Source organism: Cherax quadricarinatus, chromosome 3 (genome assembly GCF_038502225.1).
Source record: "Cherax quadricarinatus isolate ZL_2023a chromosome 3, ASM3850222v1, whole genome shotgun sequence".
In the NCBI taxonomy this organism is placed as follows: Eukaryota; Metazoa; Arthropoda; class Malacostraca; order Decapoda; family Parastacidae; genus Cherax; species Cherax quadricarinatus.
Window position 1 is genome coordinate 1,051,514 of NC_091294.1, and position 27,048 is coordinate 1,078,561.

Genomic DNA, 27,048 nt, shown 5'->3' on the forward strand with positions numbered 1-27,048 from the left:
TTGTCACAACCGGCTGAACCTTCTTAAAACCCTTGCTCATCTTTCATGGGGAGCTGATCGTCGAACTCTCCTTCGCCTACATTCAGCCCTCATTTTATCGAAACTCGATTATGGTGATCAGATCTATTCAGCGGCTTCTACTACTCTCTCGAGCCTTAATCCCATCCATCACCAGGGATTACATTTGTGCCTTGGTTCTTTTTGCTCTTCCCCTGTTGAGAGCCTCTATGCAGAAGCGAATATTCCATCCTTGTCCGATCGCCGTAATGCCCATTGCCTTCGCTACTATGTTCGCTCTCATGATCTCCGCAATCCTTCCATATATAGAATAGTCATCGATGTTAGTAGACATTACTTGTTCATCACCCCTGTTTGCTCTGTTCCTTTTCTCTTCGACTACATTCGCTCGTCTTCCCTTCAGTTACCATCTTTCTATGTTCATGTAGCATCTCACTTTTCCCTGCCCCCCTGGGAAGTTCCAGCTGTCCAAGTCTGTTCTTACTCCCTTGCGCGAAAGCCCAACTGCCTACGGTAGCTTCCCGCTCTCTTTTTCTTGACGACTTCTGCTCTCATTCTCGTGCCATCGCAGTGTACACAGATGACTCTGTCTTCTGATGGTGTCGGAGTCACAGCAGTGTTTCTGGACAGTGTCGTGCGAGGACATTTACTATCCTCGGCTAGCATTTTTACAGCTGAATTGTATGCCATTCTTGCAGCACTTATCCATATTGCATCGATGCTTGTGTCATCATGTGTGGTTGTCTGAGACTCCCTTAGTGCTTTACAGGCTATACGAAAATTTGATGCACCTCACCCCCTAGTCCTCTGTATCCAACTTTGGCTACACCATATCTCTACCAAGCATAAAGATATTGTTTTTTGTTGGGTCCTTGGTCATGTTGACGTACAGGGCACTGAACAGACACTGCTGCGCGGTCAGCAGTACACGACCTACCAATTTCATATAGAGGTGTTCCATTTACGGACTATTTTGCTGTAATAGCTACCCACCTTCACACCCGTTGGCAACAACGTTGGTCTAATCTACTCGGTAACAAACTTCATTCTATTAAACCGAGTATAGGTTACTGGCCGTCTTCTTGTCATCAGTGTCGAGGTTGGGAGACTATTCTCTCCCATCTTCGCATTGGCCACGCTCGTCTTACTCATGGGTATCTCATGGAGAGGCTCCCAGTTCCTATCTGTGAGACATGTCAGGTTCCAGTATCGGTTAGCCACATTCTGTTAGATTGCCCACTCTATCAGCAAGCACGCAGAATTTACCTCCAACCTCGTCTCCGCTCTACTACTCTCTCTTTACCTTCCCTTCTTGCTGATGGACCCTCCTTTAATCCTGGCTCTCTCATTGACTTCTTGACAACAACTGACTTACTCCACAAACTCTGATGACGATACCTTTCGTACTCCCCTCTGCCCTTTCTACCTCAGTCTCTTGCTACCCTCTACCCCTGTACTATCCACTGCCCCACTGTTCTCCGTACCCTACTAATTCTCTCTCCCTTTTGCCACCTGATTTCCCTGCTTCCTTCCTGCCCTGCAGTGCTGTATAGCCCTTGTGGTTTAGCACTTTTTTTATTATAATAATGTACATTATGGGTAAGCATCAATGTGTGTTATTGGGAAGGATTCATTGAAGTCCTCTATTTTTCCGTCCTTGTTGCCGAACAGGAACGAGTCATTTTTTTCTAAATTACGGATTGGCCGATATGCACCAATTGACCTTCGAGAACTCCTGATTACATTGCACAATTCAATCCAGTGTTCACTCATTCAGTTTCAATATGGCGTCCATGCTGTGTCACTCTCGACTGTTCTGCCTCCTCCCCCCTCCTTACTCGAAAGGTCCAAATAGCATCACATTTTAATAAACTATTATATTATTCATTTATATGTTCTACATTTAGGAAATTATGTAAAAACATTCCGCACTTATAATCCGCCCCAACTTTAATTTGTCTACCTTAGGTTTTTTAATGATAGGTTATCTAACATCTAAATAAAAATACTGTATGTAATAAGTTGTGTATTATTATGTGATCAGAGTGGCGTGTTGGGTGGTGTGGTGCGGGAGTTGAAGGGTCTGGTGAGGGACCTACTGCGACGTGAGGCACAGGGTGAGTGTGCTGCCTGTGGCCGCAGTGAAGATAGGCTCCAGCTCGAGCAAGAGGTCCATAGAGCTCTCGAGGCCGTCGACAAGCTCAACATCGAGCTTGCTGACGCCAAGGACAAGCTCAAGGCCAAGGTAAGACACTCTAGCAACATTGATGTAAAGCTTTGTAGGGAATACTGAAAACGAAGTCTACTGTGTATGTTTATTACACTATCCACAGAAATATAAAAGTTTTAATTCATTATTTTTCGTAGCTAAGTATATTTGAATACTATTTTTGTCAGTTTTGTGAAAGTTACAACCTATTGATGTAATTGTAATATGAACAGCTTCTTGTAAAATAATTCGTATACCTTTACAAAAAAAATTCATGATTATATTAAGTTAAAATTACTAAATTTCTTCTATTTTTTATAAAAAGAGTAACTTGAATATATTGTTTACAGAGTGACGAAGCAGCTGACCTGAGCCACCAGGTGACTCTTGGGGAGGCCCAACTGAAGGCTGTGGCCGAACAGCGCGACAACCTCAAGCATGACCTCGACAATACTCACCTGGCCAAGGACGAGCTCATCAAGAAGGTGAGAGATACTTGGAAGACATGGGGAAAGGCAGGTACCAAACTGCCTGCGGTCTATGTTGAGGCTTTGTGCTCATGACAACCACGGTTTAGTTGTACCACCACCACCACTACCCCTGCTACTCTGCCATGAGTATTATTGCATAGTTAATTGACTTCCCTGGGTTTTGTAAACTGCATCAGTGTTCCAGTGGCTAGCGTCGACTCCTGTATTGTATCTTACTGAATGTATTGTTTTCAAATAGAGGAAGAGGAGGACTGAAGGGACGGTGAGGGGGGAGGCTCTCCCCAAAAAATAAATAGTGGATGAAGACGAGGTATACAGGAGAGGGCACGTATATGTAGGTTGCATTTATGTGCATGTTTGTTATAGGTATATGTATTATGTATGTGTAATTTTCACTGTGATACATAAATTTCATTTCCCCTGTGTATTACAGGGTTATAGGCCATCATGAAAGATCTTTCTAACGTAATAGTGACTCCAGTTGTCACAACTACTGAATTTGTAATAAAGTTGGTAGAATTACCGACAATATGTAAAGTAAAAGGACACAAGTGCAACTAATGTGACATTTATTGTGGCAACGTTTCGCTCTCCAGGAGCTTTATCAAGCCATTATGGCTTGATAAAGCTCCTGGAGAGCGAAACGTTGCCACAATAAATGTCACATTAGTTGCACTTGTGTCCTTTTACTTTACATACTGAATTTGTATTGAAATCCCATATCAGTTTTTACGAATTTCAGTACTTCATGTATGGATTTCTTGCAGTGTAATGGTGTATGACAGGGAAACATCAAGTTGTTCCAACAATATAGCTTCCATTTAGAATAGAGTACTGTAAGTAAGTAAGTAAGTTTATTCAGGTATACACAAATACAGTTACATAGAATTATCATACATAGCAGCATATGTGTAGAGAACCTAGGATAACCCAAAAAAGTCAGACAGAGTGACTTATTTCCATTGGTAGTCCCACATTGTTACTTATAGAATGGCACAGCCGCATTACAGGTGTACTTAATTTTGTTAAATATAACAAAACTAAAGGAGGAACTTGTGTACCCCACACACACGCAGGCTTGGGATATGCGAGACAACGCAGTGGCCCGCAAGAACGCGTGCGAGATCGAGCTGGCCAGGACCAGAATCGATGTGATGCAGATCAACTCGCAGCTCATGGAGGCCATCCAGCAGAAGGTGGAGCTCTCGCAGCAACTGGAACAGTGGCAGGTGAGTTAGGCATACCTACTTTTGTTAATGTTTATAAATTATACTAATATGCGTACTTTTGCATGTACATCTTTCAGCACCTGTATATTCATATTATAATGTCGGCTGTGCACGTAACTACTGGCTACTGCTGTTTTGTTGTCTTTCGGTAAATATGAAAATTTGTGAAGAATATTTAATTTCCGCTCCATGTCGTCAGCATTGTATAATTTTGATTAGTTGGAACTGCCTCTTGAGGTTCATTTAAAGTAATTGTGTTGCTTAGGTGAATTTACAAGTTTGACATTAAGTGCTTGTATTAACGAGGGGAAAAGTTGAATGATGCTAAAAAAAATTATATCAATAGATTCATGTACCAAGTGTTCACAGTGAAGCATATAGGTGAACAGTATTTAGATAAGGGTAAAGAGGTTTTTGTTGCATTTATGGTTTTGGTAAAGGTACACGATTGGGTGGATAGGAGAGCAGTGTGGCAGATGTAAATGTATGTAATAGGTGGCAGGTTACTGAAAGCGGTTAAGAGTCTTTATGAAGATAATGAGGCTCAGGTTAGAGTATGTAGGAGAGAAGGTTATATCCCAGTAAGAGAAGTTCTTCGACAGAGATGCGTGATGTCACCATGGTTGTTCAATATATTTATAGATGGAGCTGTAAGAGAAGTGATTATTCTGGTCTTGACAGAAGATGTGGGATTAAGAAATAAAGAATCTAACACAAAATGGGAGTTAGAGGGGTTTGGAATTCCAACAAGCGTGCGTGAGCGTGTTAGGAAGGAGTGGAGACGAATGGTTTTTAGATCTGACCTGCTGTTGGAGTGTGAACAATGTAACATTTATGAAGGTATTTAGGGAAACCGGTTAGCAGGACTTGAGTCCTGAAGGTAGAAAGCACTCTGAAAGATGGGTGTTGATATGTTGAAGTTTTTTTTTAACTGTAGTGTAGGCACGCCTCTGGCAAAACAGTGGTGGAGTGAATGATGAAAGTGTGTTTCTTCTTTTTTGTTCTTTTTTTTTGTCATCCTGCCTTGCTGGGAAAAGGCCGATGTGTTAATAAAAAAAATATTCATGTCTATACAAAGGTGTACAGTATATAAGACAAAATATATTGTAATTCATTTGTGTACAGATGGACCTTTATTTAATATAGATGTAGGTGGGAAATAGTGTTTGTACTATGCTGAAGTGGAATGTTAGTCGTGGGGTTATTGTAATTGTCTTCACTCTTCTGGTAAGATACTTTTTGAATAAGTGAGAGTGAATGTTTCCCTTATTTTTGGGTCACCCTATTTTGGTGAGAAACAGCCGGCGTAGTAAAAAAAAAATAATGTATCACTGGTACGACAGGTTGATATGCAGCAGCTGCTGGACGAACAGATGCGCAGGAAGCTGAGCAAGTTGGAGATGGGTGGGGCTGCTGCAGCCGCAGCTGCTGCCGCACGCTGCCAAGCCGCCAGCGACTCCGACTCCTCGTGTAGTGGCAAGACTTCGCCCAGGAAGAATTCTCGCCTCTTCTCCATCCTCACTACCCTTAAGCGGTAACCTCGAGACGCCCAGCGTGGCTACCTTCATTATCAATTTTTATAACTGTCATCTCTTCTCTATCGACGTCATATTCCCTTCCCAACAGCTGGTACTCTCATCTCAAACAGCAAAATGTGTTTGAACACCTAATGTCTTGACCAGTGCAACTTTCATTGTTAGTTCCACCACACTGTTAACTTTTAGTAACCTCTGCAAAAGTAGAATGAGTGCAACAACCCCCGCCACAAGTTAACAAGGTCATTTTGTAAATCTAATCTGCTTGGAATTGTGCATCATCTTTCACGCCTGAAATGACCATCGGGACATCACTTGGACCATCATGCTGCTTCCAACACCTTTCCTCAGGCAGTGTGAGTGACTGTGGACAGCGCCTGGATATTGACGTCTGGCCCAAGATGAACCCTTCGTGTTTTACCACCTGGAAGTCTGATAATTACAGAATAGCATTTTGATTGCATCTGGTCGCATTTTGAGTTGTCTTGAACTTCTGAGAGTTCCCTCTAGCGAGGACAGTTGGCAGCTGATGAGAGGGGTTTTGTAGTCATCAAGCAAACTTCGCTGTATGTAGTGAAGAGGTGCTGGTGTCAGCCATGTAATAGATCAATCCCTCAAGTCATGTGGAGATAATTAATAAATAGTAGCTATAGATAGAGTAGTTTTGAGTTAAGTAAATAAAATATACTCTTCATCTCTCCAGTGTAACAGAATCTTGAGTTTTGTATTGCCTGAGTTATTCCCAAAGTTTTTACCTCTTATGCTTCACTACACTGCCATCACGTCAGTGAAGTAGGTCGTACCACAACAGTTTGAGGTGAACTGAACAATGTGTGTCTGTGTCTGTCTGTGTTTTCCCTTTTGGAGGGTCACTTAGCTGTTATCCTCATTCAACAACAAGTTTGATTTTCTTCAAATGCAGTTAGGAAGCAGTGTCGTTAAGTTACACAAATTTACTCGCTGGTTCGCATTTTGTGGCCCCCATTCTAAACTGCTCTAAAATAATTAGTTATATATTCTTGGCTAGGTAAATACTAGAGCAAAGTTTAAGTTATAATTTAAAATTTGGATTGCTGCTGAATGGGTAGGGCGGTGTTGTTGCGGTGGGCAGGCGGTCTGCAGCCGGAATACTAAAACAGCTGGTTTAACATGGTGTTTACGTCTACCGCGATCACCGGCATTTTCAATTACTCTTGAGTTGGGTCCTAAGCTTTAATACAAGCTTTGTCAGCTCTGATCATGTTTGGCTTTAACTCTTACTAATGTGTTGAAAGAATAGTGAAGTTGGCGCTGCTGATGAGTACTTAATGAACCCATAATATTATGGTAAATTTTTATTTTAAGAAGCACTACTTAGTATGCCTTACTTGGCATTGATGTACTTTCAGCAAGCTGGGAAAATCCTAATAGTTGTATAAATATACATTATATATACATATATAAATATAAAATTATATTAGTTGTAATACTTAGCTGTGATATATTGAGCTATACTTGGCTTACACGAGTTTAATATTACCATGTCTATTTTTTGTGTATGGCCAAATTCGGTGGTCTTTACAAAACTAAAAGTTTTAGTAAGACACTTGCTCTGATTAAGGTATTTTAATGTGGGATATTTTAATGGTGTGTAGCACATAGCGTCTCAAACCCCTTCCAGATCTCTCTAGTGTTAAGATATCTTATTTACTATTTTCACAATTATTTGATTTCGGTTAAACTCTTCTTTGATAACCTAGGAACTTGTTTATTCCGTCTTGAGGCTGTGGCTGCATACACTATACTCTGTTCCAGCGATAGTGTTCCATGCCAGTCCCTTAGAACGCCTTGGGATGGTGTTTAGTGCCAGCTACCGCCTGGGTTTAATGTCAGTTTCCCAGAACCGCCTGGGATAATTTCAGTCCCCAAAACTAACCTGGAATAGTATCCCATGCCAATCCCATTAGAACCCTATAGGATAATTTATTATCACTTCCCGTAACTTCCTGGAACGTTGTCCCATGCCTGGTAGCTCCAGAATCTTCCTGGCATAGTTTATGTAAGCGTAGTTATATAAAATAAAAAGATTCTCGGAAACTTGTATATTTTGATAATTTCACCGAGAGATTCCCAAATGGATTTGAGTTTCATTGCGAGGTTCACTCGGATTACAAGACCTTATTTAAAACCGGCATGGGTCTCTGTGGTGCACACAGATCGTTACTTTATACTCGACAGTTTGTTTCATATAATTGTAATGGGTGTGATCTAGGATAGTTATGGGAACACTACTTGGTGGGTTAAAATCCTCTGCATTGCCGCAGCATTGTCAACAATCTCGAATATTTTTTTCTTCCCTCAAAAACTTAAGATAAATATTGATTGATATGCGATTTTCCTGCGGTAGAAATGCCAGTGTCTATCGACTCAGGAAGATACAGGAAAGTCCCTCTTGTTAATAGTTAAGCATGTTTAGTTATGTTTTAGTTTTTCTTCAAATGAATGTAACTGAAATGAAGCCAGGGTGTATATTATTTTGTCACCAGCCTCCATATATTTCATGTTAACACTGGAGGTAGTGTTAATAGGTTTAGATTACCAGCCTATCGACGGCTACGAGGGTCATAGAGACAGTATCTACCTGATTTACCAACTATAAATGTTTCCCACAAAGGCGGGTGATCCAAAGAAGGAAAACTGTCTGCCATCACTCGTTCTTAAGCTGCCTTTCCACAAGAACACGGATATCACGACTTCAGTGATCAAATTGTGTACTGTATATACACAGATAACACTTGTCTATATATATATCCGTGTCTGGAGGTTCCCCCTCTGATGATTTCATTATTTGTTTTCCTTCAGGAAGCTACTTTCAAAAGGTAATTGGCATTTATTCACTCAACCTTCTGATCTGTTTTTTATTAGGCTATTGGCATTTAATTCTTTGGATCCTGTCCTCGCGCACAATTCTTATAGAATAAATTTTTCATTTCTCTACCCATTGCGCTTATAATTGCATATTTTTTTCTAGTTTTAAGTCCCTTACTGACTGGACGTAATAATGGTTAACACAGGTTGTTCTAGTATAATAAGTGACCTTATTTAAGGCTGCCTTACTCCCAACAAATGTTACCTAAATTTACTGTTTCTGTGATTTAGAAAATGTTCTTTTGTATATTCATATAATTTTTATACAAAATCATTCACTAAATTCCTGGAACGCCTAATATATATATATATATATATATATATATATATATATATATATATATATATATATATATATATATATATATATATATATATATATATTTAAACTTTAACCCTTTACCAGGCCTGGAGAGGGGTAATTACCCTTTCCCAGGCCTGGTAAAGGGTTTAAAATATTTTAACTTTAGAAATGTGTGCATGTGTATACGCACACACACTGTATACAATACCTGGGTCATACATACAGACTTCATACTCACATGCAGCACACGATAAAAAAAACAGAGCTCCTGACATTCCATATTATGTTAATTAAATTGTTCACTTAATTCAATTGTTCACTAAGTTAATTCAATTGTTCACATAAACTCAACTAAGGAACTATTTCCTATTGTAATTCCTGTATTTTCGTTTCTTTTCCTAGTAGGTGTAAATAAAGTGTAAATAACAGGGGACGGGGATGGGGTGGGGGGTCAGCAAAACTTAACCGTATTCTAAATAATTGGTCACATAGGATGATTATCTTATAAATAATATTTAGTTTTCTAGTGTAAACGCGAAATTTTGACCGAAGGAAATTGAAATATCTCAAGTTATTACTTGACACAGTTAAGGCAAATAGTTATGTATTAATTTGATAAACTTAAGAAAATTATATTTCATCCTCTGTGATCAATCATTCCTAGTTAAGATTATACCGCACTGTATATTTAAACACAGTTAAAATAAATTCAAAATTTCATAAAACCAGATTAACATCATATTGCATATTACATTTTTAGGTTTACGCAGGAGATCTAGAAACCCAGACCATTATCAGAGTTTTTAAAGGATAACTAAATTTTTAGTTTAAGGTAATTTTTTTCTCCCGTTGCACTACGATGCATCATAATTTTGTGTTATTAATCATTAATAATTATAGATTGACATGAAAAACAAATTCACATGCCTTGTATCCGTCCAGTTATTATGTTGCGTGTATGAAGTTATTAATAATTGTGTTGTATTGCCTTTGATTCTATTAATAATTTTGTTAAAGTTCACAAATATATAGATTTCATACCATATTAAGGTTTCTCCTGGAGAACGGAGTTGTAATAGGAGTAACGCCCTTTTACCTGTGTGTGTGTGTGTGTGTGTGTGTGTGTGTGTGTGTGTGTGTGTGTGTGTGTGTGTGAGGTTCCACCCACTCGTGGGTAAGTAGGTTGGTTACCTTATTAAAGAACCTGTCCAAAGTAAGAGCACATAATAGAGAAATGTTATGTAAAGCCAGACTGTTAATATCGTGTGTGTGTATTAGGACACGTGGATTGATGAAGCATCTGTATATTAGTGCAATAAATGAGTAGAATAAACGTTTGGTTTTCCTATTATTATACCTAATACTGTGATTATCTCAATCTTTCAGTTCTTAATGACCGTATTCAAATATCTACTTAAAGGAACTTATTATTGTACATATACCAAGAAATACACAACTCAGTGTATATATCTTATGTCGCAACTCATCTCTCTTACTGTGGTATATACAAAACTTATGGTCATCACAACTTAAAATTTATTGATGCAGGACTGCTGGCAACAGGTTTTTCCAAAATTGCTAAGAAAAATTCTTATATGATTATAGACATAAAATCAAACATAACTACGATAAACAACATATCTTTTTCATGACTTACTGAAAGCTGACAAATATATAATAAATTGCACCGACGTTATAAAAGCACAAATACTTAAAAAAAATTGCACTATATTTCTAAGAAATAGTTTTTGTTTCATCCATATTTATGTTTAGGAGAAGTTTGTATAGCATTAAATGTTTTGTAAAACATGTTATTATAGTTCATGAAACATGGGTACATGTAGTGTCAGACATGGGTACATGTAGTGTCACACAACATGGGTACATGTAGTGTCACACAACATGGGTACATGTAGTGTCACACAACATGGGTACATGTAGTGTCACACAACATGGGTACATGTAGTGTCACACAACATGGGTACATGTAGTGTCACACAACATGGGTACATGTAGTAGAAGAGCCAGAAACGAGTATGCGCAGATAAGGAGGGAGGCCCAGCGACAGTATGAAAACGACATAGCATCGAAAGTCAAATCTGACCCGAAACTGCTGTATAGCCACATTAGGAGGAAGACAACAGTCAAGGACCAGGTGATAAGGCTGAGGAAAGAAGGTGGAGAACTCACAAGAAACGATCAAGAGGTATGTGAGGAGCTCAACACGAGATTTAAGGAAGTATTTACAGTAGAGACAGGAAGGACTCTGGGGGGACAGACCAGATGGGGACACCAACAAGGAATACACCAACAAGTGTTGGACGACATACATACAGATGAGGAGGAGGTGAAGAAACTGCTAAGGGACATCGATACCTCAAAGGCAATGGGACCGGACATCTCTCCGTGGGTCCTTAGAGAGGGAGCAGATATGTTGTGCGTACCACTTACCACAATCTTCAACACATCCCTGGAAACTGGGCAACTACCTGAGGTATGGAAGACGGCAAATGTAGTTCCCATTTTCAAAAAAGGAGACAGAAAAGAGGCACTAAACTATAGACCTGTGTCATTGACGTGTATAGTATGCAAAATTATGGAGAAGATTATCAGGAGGAGAGTGGTGGAGCACCTGGAACGGAACAGGAGTATAAATGCCAACCAGCACGGATTCACGGAAGGCAAATCCTGTGTCACAAACCTTCTGGAGTTTTATGATAAAATAACAGAAGTAAGACAAGAGAGAGAGGGGTGGGTTGATTGCATCTTCTTGGACTGCAAGAAGGCCTTTGACACAGTTCCTCACAAGAGATTAGTGCAGAAGCTAGAGCATCAGGCGCATATAACAGGAAGGGCACTGCAATGGATCAGAGAATACCTGACAGGGAGGCAACAACGAGTCATGGTACGTAATGATGTATCACAGTGGGCACCTGTGACGAGCGGGGTCCCACAGGGGTCGGTCCTAGGACCAGTGCTATTTTTGGTATATGTGAACGACATGACGGAAGGGTTAGACTCAGAAGTGTCCCTGTTTGCAGATGATGCGAAGTCAATGAGGAGAATTAAATCTGATGAGGACCAGGCAGGACTTCAAAGAGACCTGGACAGACTGGACACCTGGTCCAGCAAATGGCTTCTCGAATTTAATCCTGCCAAATGCAAAGTCATGAAGATAGGGGAAGGGCACAGAAGACCACAGACAGAGTATAGGCTAGGTGGCCAAAGACTGCAAACCTCACTCAAGGAGAAAGATCTTGGGGTGAGTATAACACCGAGCATGTCTCCGGAAGCACACATCAATCAGATAACTGCTGCAGCATATGGGCGCCTGGCAAACCTGAGAACAGCATTCCGATACCTTAGTAAGGAATCATTCAAGACACTGTACACCGTGTATGTCAGGCCCATACTGGAGTATGCAGCACCTGTTTGGAACCCGCACTTGATAAAGCACGTCAAGAAACTAGAGAAAGTACAAAGGTTTCCAACAAGGTTAATTCCAGAGCTAAGGGGAATGTCCTATGAAGAAAGATTAAGGGAAATCGGCCTGACGACACTGGAGGACAGGAGGGTCAGGGGAGACATGATAACGACATATAAAATACTGCGTGGAATAGACAAGGTGGACAAGGACAGGATGTTCCAGGGAGGGGACACAGAAACAAGAGGCCACAATTGGAAGTTGAAGACACAAATGAGTCAGAGAGATAGGAAGTATATCTTCAGTCATAGAGTTGTAAGGCAGTGGAATAGCCTAGAAAATGACGTAGTGGAGGCAGGAACCATACACAGTTTTAAGACGAGGTTTGATAAAGCTCATGGAGCGGGGAGAGAGAGGGCCTAGTAGCAACCGGTGAAGAGGCGGGGCCAGGAGCTAGGACTCGACCCCTGCAACCACAAATAGGTGAGTACAAATAGGTGAGTACAACATGGGTACATGTAGTGTCACACAACATGGGTACATGTAGTGTCACACAACATGGGTACATGTAGTGTCACACAACATGGGTACATGTAGTGTCACACAACATGGGTACATGTAGTGTCACACAACATGGGTACATGTAGTGTCACACAACATGGGTACATGTAGTGTCACACAACATGGGTACATGTAGTGTCACACAACATGGGTACATGTAGTGTCACACAACATGAGTACATGTAGTGTCACACAACATGGGTACATGTAGTGTCACACAACATGGGTACATGTAGTGTCACAACATGGGTACATGTAGTGTCACACAATATGGGTACATGTAGTGTCACACAACATGGGTACATGGAGTGTCACACGACATGGGTACATGTAGTGTCACACGACATGGGTACATGTAGTGTCACACGACATGGGTACATGTAGTGTCACACATGGGTACATGTAGTCACACAACATGGGTACATGTAGTGTCACAACATGGGTACATGTAGTGTCACACAACATGGATACATGTAGTGTCACACAACATGGGTACATGTAGTGTCATACGACATGGATACATGTAGTGTCACACAACATGGGTACATGGTAGTGTCACACAACATGGGTACATGTAGTGTCACACAACATGGGTACATGTAGTGTCACACAACATGTGTACATGTAGTGTCACACAACATGTGTACATGGTAGTGTCACACAACATGGGTACATGGTAGTGTCACACAACATGGGTACATGGTAGTGTCACACAACATGGATACATGTAGTATCACACAACATGGATACATGTAGTGTCACACAACATGGGTACATGTAGTGTCATACGACATTGGTACATGGTAGTGCCACACAACATGGGTACATGGTAGTGTCACACAACATGGGTACATGTAGTGTCACACAACATGGGTACATGGTAGTGTCACACAACATGGGAACATGGTAGTGTCACACAACATGGGTACATGGTACTGTTACACAACATGGGTACATGTAGTGTCACACATGGGTACATGTAGTGTCACACAACATGGGTACATGTAGTGTCACAACATGGGTACATGTAGTGTCACACAACATGGGTACATGTAGTGTCACACAACATGGGTACATGCAGTGTCACAACATGGGTACATGTAGTGTCACACAACATGGGTACATGTAGTGTCACACAACATGGGTACATGTAGTGTCACACAACATGGATACATGTAGTATCACACAACATGGATACATGTAGTGTCACACAACATGGGTACATGTAGTGTCATACGACATGAATACATGTAGTGTCACACAACATGGGTACATGGTAGTGTCACACAACATGGGTACATGTAGTGTCACACAACATGGGTACATGGTAGTGTCACACAACATGGGTACATGGTAGTGTCACACAACATGGGTACATGGTAGTGTCACACAACATGGGTACATGGTAGTGTCACACAACATGGATACATGTAGTATCACACAACATGGATACATGTAGTGTCACACAACATGGGTACATGTAGTGTCATACGACATTGGTACATGGTAGTGTCACACAACATGGGTACATGGTAGTGTCACACAACATGGGTACATGTAGTGTCACACAACATGGGTACATGGTAGTGTCACACAACATGAGTACATGGTAGTGTCACACAACATGGGTACATGGTAGTGTTACACATCATGGGTACATGTAGTGTCACACAACATGGGTACATGTAGTGTCACACAACATGGGTACATGTAGTGTCACACAACATGGGTATATGTAGTGTCACACATGGGTACATGGTAGTGTCACAACATGGGTACATGGTAGTGTCACACAACATGGGTACATGGTAGTGTCACACAACATGGGTACATGGTAGTGTCACACAACATGGGTACATGTAGTGTCACACAACATGGGTACATGTAGTGTCACACAACATGGGTACATGTAGTGTCACACAACATGGGTACATGTAGTGTCACACAACATGGGTGCATGTAGTGTCACACAACATGGGTACATGTAGTGTCACACAACATGGGTACATGTAGTGTCACACAACATGGGTACATGTAGTGTCACACAACATGGGTACATGTAGTGTCACACAACATGGGTACATGTAGTGTCACACAACATGGGTACATAGTAGTGTCACACAACATGGGTACATGGTAGTGTCACACAACATGGGTACATGGTAGTGTCACACAACATGGGTACATGGTAGTGTCACACAACATGGGTACATGTTAGTGTCACACATGGGTAAATGGTAGTGTCATACATGGGTACATGGTAGTGTCACACATGGGTACATGGTAGTGTCACACAACATGGGTACATGTAGTGTCACACAGTATAGGTACATGTAGTGTCACACAACATGGGTACATGTAGTGTCACACAATATGGGTACATGTAGTGTCACACATGGGTACATGTAGTGTCACACGATATGGGTACATGTAGTGTCACAACATGGGTACATGGTAGTGTAACACAACATGGGTAAATGGTAGTGTCACACAACATGGGTACATGTAGTGTCACACAACATGGGTACATGTAGTGTCACACAACATGGGTACATGTAGTGTCACACAACATGGGTACATGTAGTGTCACACAACATGGGTACATGTAGTGTCACACAACATGGGTACATGTAGTGTCACACATCATGGGTACATGTAGTGTCACACAACATGGGTACATGTAGTGTCTCACAACATGGGTACATATTAGTGTCACACAACATGGGTACATGGTAGTGTCACACAACATGGGTACATGGTAGTGTCACACAACATGGGTACATGGTAGTGTCACACAACATGGGTACATGTAGTGTCACACAACATGGGTACATGTAGTGTCACACAACATGGGTACATGTAGTGTCACACAACATGGGTATATGTAGTGTCACACAACATGGGTACATGTAGTGTCACACAACGTGGGTACATGTAGTGTCACACAACATGGGTACATGTAGTGTCACACAACATGGGTACATGTAGTGTCACACAACATGGGTACATGTAGTGTCACACAACATGGGTACATGTAGTGTCACACAACATGGGTATATGTAGTGTCACACAACATGGGTACATGTAGTGTCACACAACATGGGTACATGTAGTGTCACACAACATGGGTACATGTAGTGTCACACAACATGGGTACATGTAGTGTCACACATGGGTACATGTAGTGTCACACATGGGTACATGTAGTGTTACACAACATGGGTACATGTAGTGTCACACAACATGGGTACATGTAGTGTCACACAACATGGGTACATGGTAGTGTCACACAACATGGGTACATGGTAGTGTCACACAACATGGGTACATGGTAGCGTCACACAACATGGGTACATGGTAGTGTCACACAACATGGGTACATGGTAGTGTCACACAACATGGGTACATGGTAGTGTCACACATGGATACATGTAGTGTCACACAACATGGGTACATGTAGTGTCACACAACATGGGTACATGTAGTGTCACACAACATGGGTACATGTAGTGTCACACAACATGGGTACATGTAGTGTCACACAACATGGGTACATGTAGTGTCACACAACATGGGTACATAGTAGTGTCACACAACATGGGTACATGGTAGTGTCACACAACATGGGTACATGTTAGTGTCACACATGGGTACATGGTAGTGTCACACATGGGTACATGGTAGTGTCACACAACATGGGTACATGTAGTGTCACACAATATGGGTACATGTAGTGTCACACAACATGGGTAGTGTAGTGTGACTCAATATGGGTACATGTAGTGTCACACATGGGTACACGTAGTGTCACACGACATGGGTACATGTAGTGTCACAACATGGGTACATGGTAGTGTAACACAACATGGGTAAATGGTAGTGTCACACAACATGGGTACATGTAGTGTCACACAACATGGGTACATGTAGTGTCACACAACATGGGTACATGTAGTGTCACACAACATGGGTACATGGTAGTGTCACACAACATGGGTACATGTAGTGTCACACAACATGGGTACATGGTAGTGTCACACAACATGAGTACATGGTAGTGTCACACAACATGGGTACATGGTAGTGTTACACATCATGGGTACATGTAGTGTCACACAACATGGGTACATGTAGTGTCACACAACATGGGTACATGTAGTGTCACACAACATGGGTATATGTAGTGTCACACATGGGTACATGGTAGTGTCACAACATGGGTACATGGTAGTGTCACACAACATGGGTACATGGTAGTGTCACACAACATGGGTACATGGTAGTGTCACACAACATGGGTACATGTAGTGTCACACAACATGGGTACATGTAGTGTCACACAACATGGGTACATGTAGTGTCACACAACATGGGTACATGTAGTGTCACACAACATGGGTACATGTAGTGTCACACAACATGGGTACATGTAGTGTCACACAACATGGGTACATGTAGTGTCACACAACATGGGTACATGTAGTGTCACACAACATGGGTACATGTAGTGTCACACAACATGGGTACATGTAGTGTCACACAACATGGGTACATAGTAGTGTCACACAACATGGGTACATGGTAGTGTCACACAACATGGGTACATGGTAGTGTCACACAACATGGGTACATGGTAGTGTCACACAACATGGGTACATGTTAGTGTCACACATGGGTACATGGTAGTGTCACACATGGGTACATGGTAGTGTCACACATGGGTACATGGTAGTGTCACACAACATGGGTACATGTAGTGTCACACAGTATAGGTACATGTAGTGTCACACAACATGGGTACATGTAGTGTCACACAATATGGGTACATGTAGTGTCACACATGGGTACATGTAGTGTCACACGATATGGGTACATGTAGTGTCACAACATGGGTACATGGTAGTGTAACACAACATGGGTAAATGGTAGTGTCACACAACATGGGTACATGTAGTGTCACACAACATGGGTACATGTAGTGTCACACAACATGGGTACATGTAGTGTCACACAACATGGGTACATGTAGTGTCACACAACATGGGTACATGTAGTGTCACACAACATGGGTACATGTAGTGTCACACATCATGGGTACATGTAGTGTCACACAACATGGGTACATGTAGTGTCTCACAACATGGGTACATATTAGTGTCACACAACATGGGTACATGGTAGTGTCACACAACATGGGTACATGGTAATGTCACACAACATGGGTACATGGTAGTGTCACACAACATGGGTACATGTAGTGTCACACAACATGGGTACATGTAGTGTCACACAACATGGGTACATGTAGTGTCACACAACATGGGTATATGTAGTGTCACACAACATGGGTACATGTAGTGTCACACAACGTGGGTACATGTAGTGTCACACAACATGGGTACATGTAGTGTCACACAACATGGGTACATGTAGTGTCACACAACATGGGTACATGTAGTGTCACACAACATGGGTACATGTAGTGTCACACAACATGGGTATATGTAGTGTCACACAACATGGGTACATGTAGTGTCACACAACATGGGTACATGTAGTGTCACACAACATGGGTACATGTAGTGTCACACAACATGGGTACATGTAGTGTCACACATGGGTACATGTAGTGTCACACATGGGTACATGTAGTGTTACACAACATGGGTACATGTAGTGTCACACAACATGGGTACATGTAGTGTCACACAACATGGGTACATGGTAGTGTCACACAACATGGGTACATGGTAGTGTCACACAACATGGGTACATGGTAGCGTCACACAACATGGGTACATGGTAGTGTCACACAACATGGGTACATGGTAGTGTCACACAACATGGGTACATGGTAGTGTCACACATGGATACATGTAGTGTCACACAACATGGGTACATGTAGTGTCACACAACATGGGTACATGTAGTGTCACACAACATGGGTACTTGTAGTGTCACACAACATGGGTACATGTAGTGTCACACAACATGGGTACATGTAGTGTCACACAACATGGGTACATAGTAGTGTCACACAACATGGGTACATGGTAGTGTCACACAACATGGGTACATGTTAGTGTCACACATGGGTACATGGTAGTGTCACACATGGGTACATGGTAGTGTCACACAACATGGGTACATGTAGTGTCACACAATATGGGTACATGTAGTGTCACACAACATGGGTAGTGTAGTGTGACACAATATGGGTACATGTAGTGTCACACATGGGTACACGTAGTGTCACACGACATGGGTACATGTAGTGTCACAACATGGGTACATGGTAGTGTAACACAACATGGGTAAATGGTAGTGTCACACAACATGGGTACATGTAGTGTCACACAACATGGGTACATGTAGTGTCACACAACATGGGTACATGTAGTGTCACACAACATGGGTACATGTAGTGTCACACAACATGGGTACATGTAGTGTCACACAACATGGGTACATGTAGTGTCACACAACATGGGTACATGTAGTGTCACACAACATGGGTACATGTAGTGTCTCACAACATGGGTACATATTAGTGTCACACAACATGGGTACATGGTAGTGTCACACAACATGGGTACATGGTAGTGTCACACAACATGGGTACATGGTAGTGTCACACAACATGGGTACATGTAGTGTCACACAACATGGGTACATGTAGTGTCACACAACATGGGTACATGTAGTGTCACAACATGGGTACATGTAGTGTCACAACATGGGTACATGTAGTGTCACACAACATGGGTAAATGTAGTGTCACACAACATGGGTACATGTAGTGTCACACAACATGGGTACATGTAGTGTCACACAACATGGGTATATGTAGTGTCACACAACATGGGTACATGTAGTGTCACACAACATGGGTACATGTAGTGTCACACAACATGGGTACATGTAGTGTCACACAACATGGGTACATGTAGTGTCACACATGGGTACATGTAGTGTCACATGGGTATATGTAGTGTCACACAACATGGGTACATGTAGTGTAACACAACATGGGTACATGTAGTGTCACACAACATGGGTACATGGTAGTGTCACACAACATGGGTACATGTAGTGTCACACAACATGGGTACATGGTAGTGTCACACAACATGGGTACATGGTAGTGTCACACGACATGGATACATGTAGTGTCACACAACATGGGTACATGGTAGTGTCACACAACATGGGTACATGGTAGTGTCACACATGGATACATGTAGTGTCACACAACATGGGTACATGTAGTGTCACACAACATGGGTACATGTAGTGTCACACAACATGGGTACATGTAGTGTCACACAACATGGGTACATGTAGTGTCACACAACATGGGTACATGTAGTGTCACACAACATGGGTACATGGTAGTGCCACACATGGATACATGTAGTGTCACACATTTGTACATGTAGTGTCACACAACATGGGTACATGGTAGTGTCACACAACATGGATACATGTAGCGTCACACAACATGGGTACATGGTAGTGTCACACAACATGGGTACATGGTAGTGTCACACAACATGGATACATATAGCGTCACACAACATGGGTACATGGTAGTGTCACACAACATGGGTACATGGTAGTGTCACACAACATGGGTACATGGTAGTGCCACATATGGATACATGTAGTGTCACACAACATGGGTACATGTAGTGTCACACAACATGGGTACATGTAGTGTCACACAACATGGGTATATGTAGTGTCACACAACAGGTACATGTAGTGTCACACAACATGGGTACATGTAGTGTCACACAACATGGGTACATGTAGTGTCACACAACATGGGTACATGTAGTGTCACACAACATGGGTATATGTAGTGTCACACAACATGGGTACATGTAGTGTCACACAACATTGGTACATGTAGTGTCACACAACATGGGTGCATGGTAGTGTCACACAACATGGGTACATGGTAGTGTCACACATGGGTACATGGTAGTGTCACACAACATGGGTACATTGTAGTGTCACACAACATGGGTACATGTAGTGTCACACAACATGGGTACACGTAGTGTGACACAACATGGGTACATGTAGTGTCACACAACATGGGTACATGTAGTGTCACACAACATGGGTACATGTAGTGTCACACAACATGGGTACATGTAGTGTCACAACATGGGTACATGTAGTGTCACAAGGGTACATGTAGTGTCACACAACATGGGTACACGTAGTGTCACACAACATGGGTACATGGTGGTGTCACACAACATGGGTACATGGTAGTGTCACACAACATGCGTACATGTTAGTGTCACACATGGGTACATGGTAGTGTCACACATGGGTACATGGTAGTGTCACACATGGGTACATGGTAGTTTCACACAACATGGGTACATGTAGTGTCACACAACATGGGTACATGTAGTGTCACACAACATGGGTACATGTAGTGTCACACAATATGGGTACATGTAGTGTCACACATGGGTACATGTAGTGTCACACAACATGGGTACATGTAGTGTCACAACATGGGTACATGTAGTGTCACACAACATGGGTACATGGTAGTGTCACACAACATGGGTACATGGTAGTGTCACACAACATGGGTACATGGTAGCGTCACACAACATGGGTACATGGTAGTGTCACACAACATGGGTACATGGTAGTGTCACACAACATGGGTACATGGTAGTGTCACACATGGATACATGTAGTGTCACACAACATGGGTACATGTAGTGTCACACAACATGGGTACATGTAGTGTCACACAACATGGGTACTTGTAGTGTCACACAACATGGGTACATGTAGTGTCACACAACATGGGTACATGTAGTGTCACACAACATGGGTACATAGTAGTGTCACACAACATGGGTACATGGTAGTGTCACACAACATGGGTACATGTTAGTGTCACACATGGGTACATGGTAGTGTCACACATGGGTACATGGTAGTGTCACACAACATGGGTACATGTAGTGTCACACAATATGGGTACATGTAGTGTCACACAACATGGGTAGTGTAGTGTGACACAATATGGGTACATGTAGTGTCACACATGGGTACACGTAGTGTCACACGACATGGGTACATGTAGTGTCACAACATGGGTACATGGTAGTGTAACACAACATGGGTAAATGGTAGTGTCACACAACATGGGTACATGTAGTGTCACACAACATGGGTACATGTAGTGTCACACAACATGGGTACATGTAGTGTCACACAACATGGGTACATGTAGTGTCACACAACATGGGTACATGTAGTGTCACACAACATGGGTACATGTAGTGTCACACAACATGGGTACATGTAGTGTCACACAACATGGGTACATGTAGTGTCTCACAACATGGGTACATATTAGTGTCACACAACATGGGTACATGGTAGTGTCACACAACATGGGTACATGGTAGTGTCACACAACATGGGTACATGGTAGTGTCACACAACATGGGTACATGTAGTGTCACACAACATGGGTACATGTAGTGTCACACAACATGGGTACATGTAGTGTCACAACATGGGTACATGTAGTGTCACAACATGGGTACATGTAGTGTCACACAACATGGGTACATGTAGTGTCACACAACATGGGTACATGTAGTGTCACACAACATGGGTACATGTAGTGTCACACAACATGGGTACATGTAGTGTCACACAACATGGGTACATGTAGTGTCACACAACATGGGTACATGTAGTGTCACACAACATGGGTACATGTAGTGTCACACAACATGGGTACATGTAGTGTCACACATGGGTACATGTAGTGTCACATGGGTATATGTAGTGTCACACAACATGGGTACATGTAGTGTAACACAACATGGGTACATGTAGTGTCACACAACATGGGTACATGGTAGTGTCACACAACATGGGTACATGGTAGTGTCACACAACATGGGTACATGGTAGTGTCACACAACATGGATACATGGTAGTGTCACACAACATGGATACATGTAGTGTCACACAACATGGGTACATGGTAGTGTCACACAACATGGGTACATGGTAGTGTCACACATGGATACATGTAGTGTCACACAACATGGGTACATGTAGTGTCACACAACATGGGTACATGTAGTGTCACACAACATGGGTACATGTAGTGTCACACAACATGGGTACATGTAGTGTCACACAACATGGGTACATGTAGTGTCACACAACATGGGTACATGGTAGTGCCACACATGGATACATGTAGTGTCACACAACATTTGTACATGTAGTGTCACACAACATGGGTACATGGTAGTGTCACACAACATGGATACATGTAGCGTCACACAACATGGGTACATGGTAGTGTCACACAACATGGGTACATGGTAGTGTCACACAACATGGATACATGTAGCGTCACACAACATGGGTACATGGTAGTTTCACACAACATGGGTACATGGTAGTGTCACACAACATGGGTACATGGTAGTGCCACATATGGATACATGTAGTGTCACACAACATGGGTACATGTAGTGTCACACAACATGGGTACATGTAGTGTCACACAACATGGGTATATGTAGTGTCACACAACAGGTACATGTAGTGTCACACAACATGGGTACATGTAGTGTCACACAACATGGGTACATGTAGTGTCACACAACATGGGTACATGTAGTGTCACACAACATGGGTATATGTAGTGTCACACAACATGGGTACATGTAGTGTCACACAACATTGGTACATGTAGTGTCACACAACATGGGTGCATGGTAGTGTCACACAACATGGGTACATGGTAGTGTCACACATGGGTACATGGTAGTGTCACACAACATGGGTACATTGTAGTGTCACACAACATGGGTACATGTAGTGTCACACAACATGGGTACACGTAGTGTGACACAACATGGGTACATGTAGTGTCACACAACATGGGTACATGTAGTGTCACACAACATGGGTACATGTAGTGTCACACAACATGGGTACATGTAGTGTCACACAACATGGGTACATGTAGTGTCACAACATGGGTACATGTAGTGTCACACAACATGGGTACACGTAGTGTCACACAACATGGGTACATGGTGGTGTCACACAACATGGGTACATGGTAGTGTCACACAACATGCGTACATGTTAGTGTCACACATGGGTACATGGTAGTGTCACACATGGGTACATGGTAGTGTCACACATGGGTACATGGTAGTTTCACACAACATGGGTACATGTAGTGTCACACAACATGGGTACATGTAGTGTCACACAACATGGGTACATGTAGTGTCACACAATATGGGTACATGTAGTGTCACACATGGGTACATGTAGTGTCACACAACATGGGTACATGTAGTGTCACAACATGGGTACATTTTAATGTAACACAACATGGGTAAATGGTAGTGTCACACAACATGGGTACATGTAGCGTCACACAACATGGGTACATGTAGTGTCACACAACATGGGTACATGTAGTGTCACAACTTGGGTACATGTAGTGTCACACAACATGGGTACATGTAGTGTCACACAACATGGGTACATGTAGTGTCACACAACATGGGTACATGTAGTGTCACACAACATGGGTACATGTAGTGTCACACAACATGGGTACATGTAGTGTCACACAACATGGGTACATGTAGTGTCACACAACATGGGTACATGTAGTGTCACACAACATGGGTACATGTAGTGTCACACAACATGGGTACATGTAGTGTCACACAACATGGGTACATGTAGTGTCACACAACATGGGTACATGTAGTGTCACACATGGGTACATGTAGTGTCACACATGGGTACATGTAGTGTCACACAACATGGGTACATGTAGTGTCACACAACATGGGTACATGGTAGTGTCACACAACATGGGTACATGGTAGTGTCACACAACATGGGTACATGGTAGTGTCACACAACATGGGTACATTGTAGTGTCACACAACATGGGTACATGGTAGTGTCACACAACATGGATACATGTAGTGTCACACAACATGGGTACATGGTAGTGTCACACAACATGGGTACATGGTAGTGTCACACATGGATACATGTAGTGTCACACAACATGGGTACATGTAGTGTCACACAACATGGGTACATGTAGTGTCACACAACATGGGTACATGTAGTGTCACACAACATGGGTACATGTAGTGTCACACAACATTGGTACATGTAGTGTCACACAACATGGGTACATGGTAGTGCCACACATGGATACATGTAGTGTCACACAACATGGGTACATGTAGTGTCACACAACATGGGTACATGGTAGTGTCACACAACATGGATACATGTAGCGTCACACAACATGGGTACATGGTAGTGTCACACAACATGGGTACATGGTAGTGTCACACAACATGGATACATGTAGCGTCACACAACATGGGTACATGGTAGTGTCACACAACATGGGTACATGGTAGTGTCACACAACATGGGTACATGGTAGTGCCACATATGGATACATGTAGTGTCACACAACATGGGTACATGTAGTGTCACACAACATGGGTACATGTAGTGTCACACAACATGGGTACATGTAGTGTCACACAACATGGGTACATGTAGTGTCACACAACATGGGTACATGTAGTGTCACACAACATGGGTACATGTAGTGTCACACAACATGGGTACATGTAGTGTCACACAACATGGGTACATGTAGTGTCACACAACATGGGTACATGTAGTGTCACACAACATGGGTACATGTAGTGTCACACAACATGGGTACATGTAGTGTCACACAACATGGGTACATGGTAGTGTCACACAACATGGGTACATGGTAGTGTCACACATGGGTACATGGTAGTGTGACACGACATGGGTATATGGTAGTGTCACACAACATGGGTACATGGTAGTGTCACACAACATGGGTACATGTAGTGTCACACAACATGGTTACATGTAGTGTCACACAACATGGGTACATGTAGTGTCACACAACATGGGTACATGTAGTGTCACACAACATGGGTACATGTAGTGTCACACAACATGGGTACATGTAGTGTCACACAACATGGGTACATGTAGTGTCACACAAAATGGGTACATGTAGTGTCACACAACATGGGTACATGTAGTGTCACACAACATGGGTACATGTAGTGTCACACAACATGGGTACATGTAGTGTCACACAACATGGGTGCATGTAGTGTCACACAACATGGGTACATGGTGGTGTCACACAACATGGGTACATGGTAGTGTCACACATGGGTACATGTAGTGTCACACATGGGTACATGTAGTGTCACACAACATGGGTACATGGTAGTGTCACACATGGGTACATGGTAGTGTCACACAACATGGATACATGTAGTGTCACACAACATGGGTACATGGTAGTTTCACACATGGGTACATGTAGTGTCACACAACATGGGTACATGGTAGTACCACACATGGATACATGTAGTGTCACACAACATGGGTACATGTAGTGTCACACAACATGGGTACATGGTAGTGTCACACAACATGGGTACATGGTAGTGTCACACGACATGGGTACATGGTAGTGTCACACATGGGTACATGGTAGTGTCACATTTGGGTACATGTAGTGTCACACATGGGTACATGTAGTGTCACACATGGGTACATGTAGTGTCACACAACATGGGTACATGGAAGTGTCACACAACATGGGTACATGGTAGTGTCACACGACATGGGTACATGTAGTGTCACACATGGGTACATGTAGTGTCACACAACATGGGTACATGGTAGTGTCACACAACATGGGTACATGTAGTGTCACACGACATGGGTACATGGTAGTGTCACACAACATGGGTACATGTAGTGTCACACAACATGGGTACATGGTAGTGTCACACAACATGGGTACACGTAGTGTCACACGACATGGGTACATGGTAGTGTCACACAACATGGGTACATGTAGTGTCACACGACATGGGTACATGGTAGTGTCACACAACATGGGTACATGTAGTGTCACACAACATGGGTACATGTAGTGTCACACGACATGGGTACATGTAGTGTCACACAACATGGGTACATGTAGTGTCACACAACATGGGTACATGGTAGTGTCACACATGGGTACATGGTAGTGTCACACGACATGGATACATGTAGTGTCACACGACATCTCACATCAGTACTGAGATGTCACGTGACATTGTCATTTGTCTTTGCGCTGTCTTGATTTTCTGAGCGTATTAATGCACAAATATTTTTAAGTGTTTGGCTTGACCGAGTATCATCTTCTGAACCTCTCGATTCTGTTGGTCTCCAGCTCTTAGATCTCTT

The 27,048-nt window shown here is 42.3% G+C and overlaps 1 protein-coding gene across 2 annotated transcripts in view; it reads left to right on the forward strand.

Annotated features, from left to right (window-relative positions):
• Nucleotides 1-8,696, forward strand: part of LOC128684095 (bicaudal D-related protein homolog) — a 651,241-nt gene extending 642,545 nt beyond the window's left edge. For both annotated transcript variants that reach the window (XM_070089940.1, XM_070089947.1), the window contains 4 exons: nt 2,063-2,263; nt 2,578-2,712; nt 3,795-3,947; nt 5,291-8,696. In XM_070089940.1, the coding sequence (XP_069946041.1) occupies nt 2,063-2,263; nt 2,578-2,712; nt 3,795-3,947; nt 5,291-5,485 (684 nt within the window). In that variant the 3' untranslated portion in view covers nt 5,486-8,696. The remainder of the gene's footprint in view (nt 1-2,062; nt 2,264-2,577; nt 2,713-3,794; nt 3,948-5,290) is intronic.
• The last annotated feature ends 18,352 nt before the right edge of the window (nt 8,697-27,048 follow it).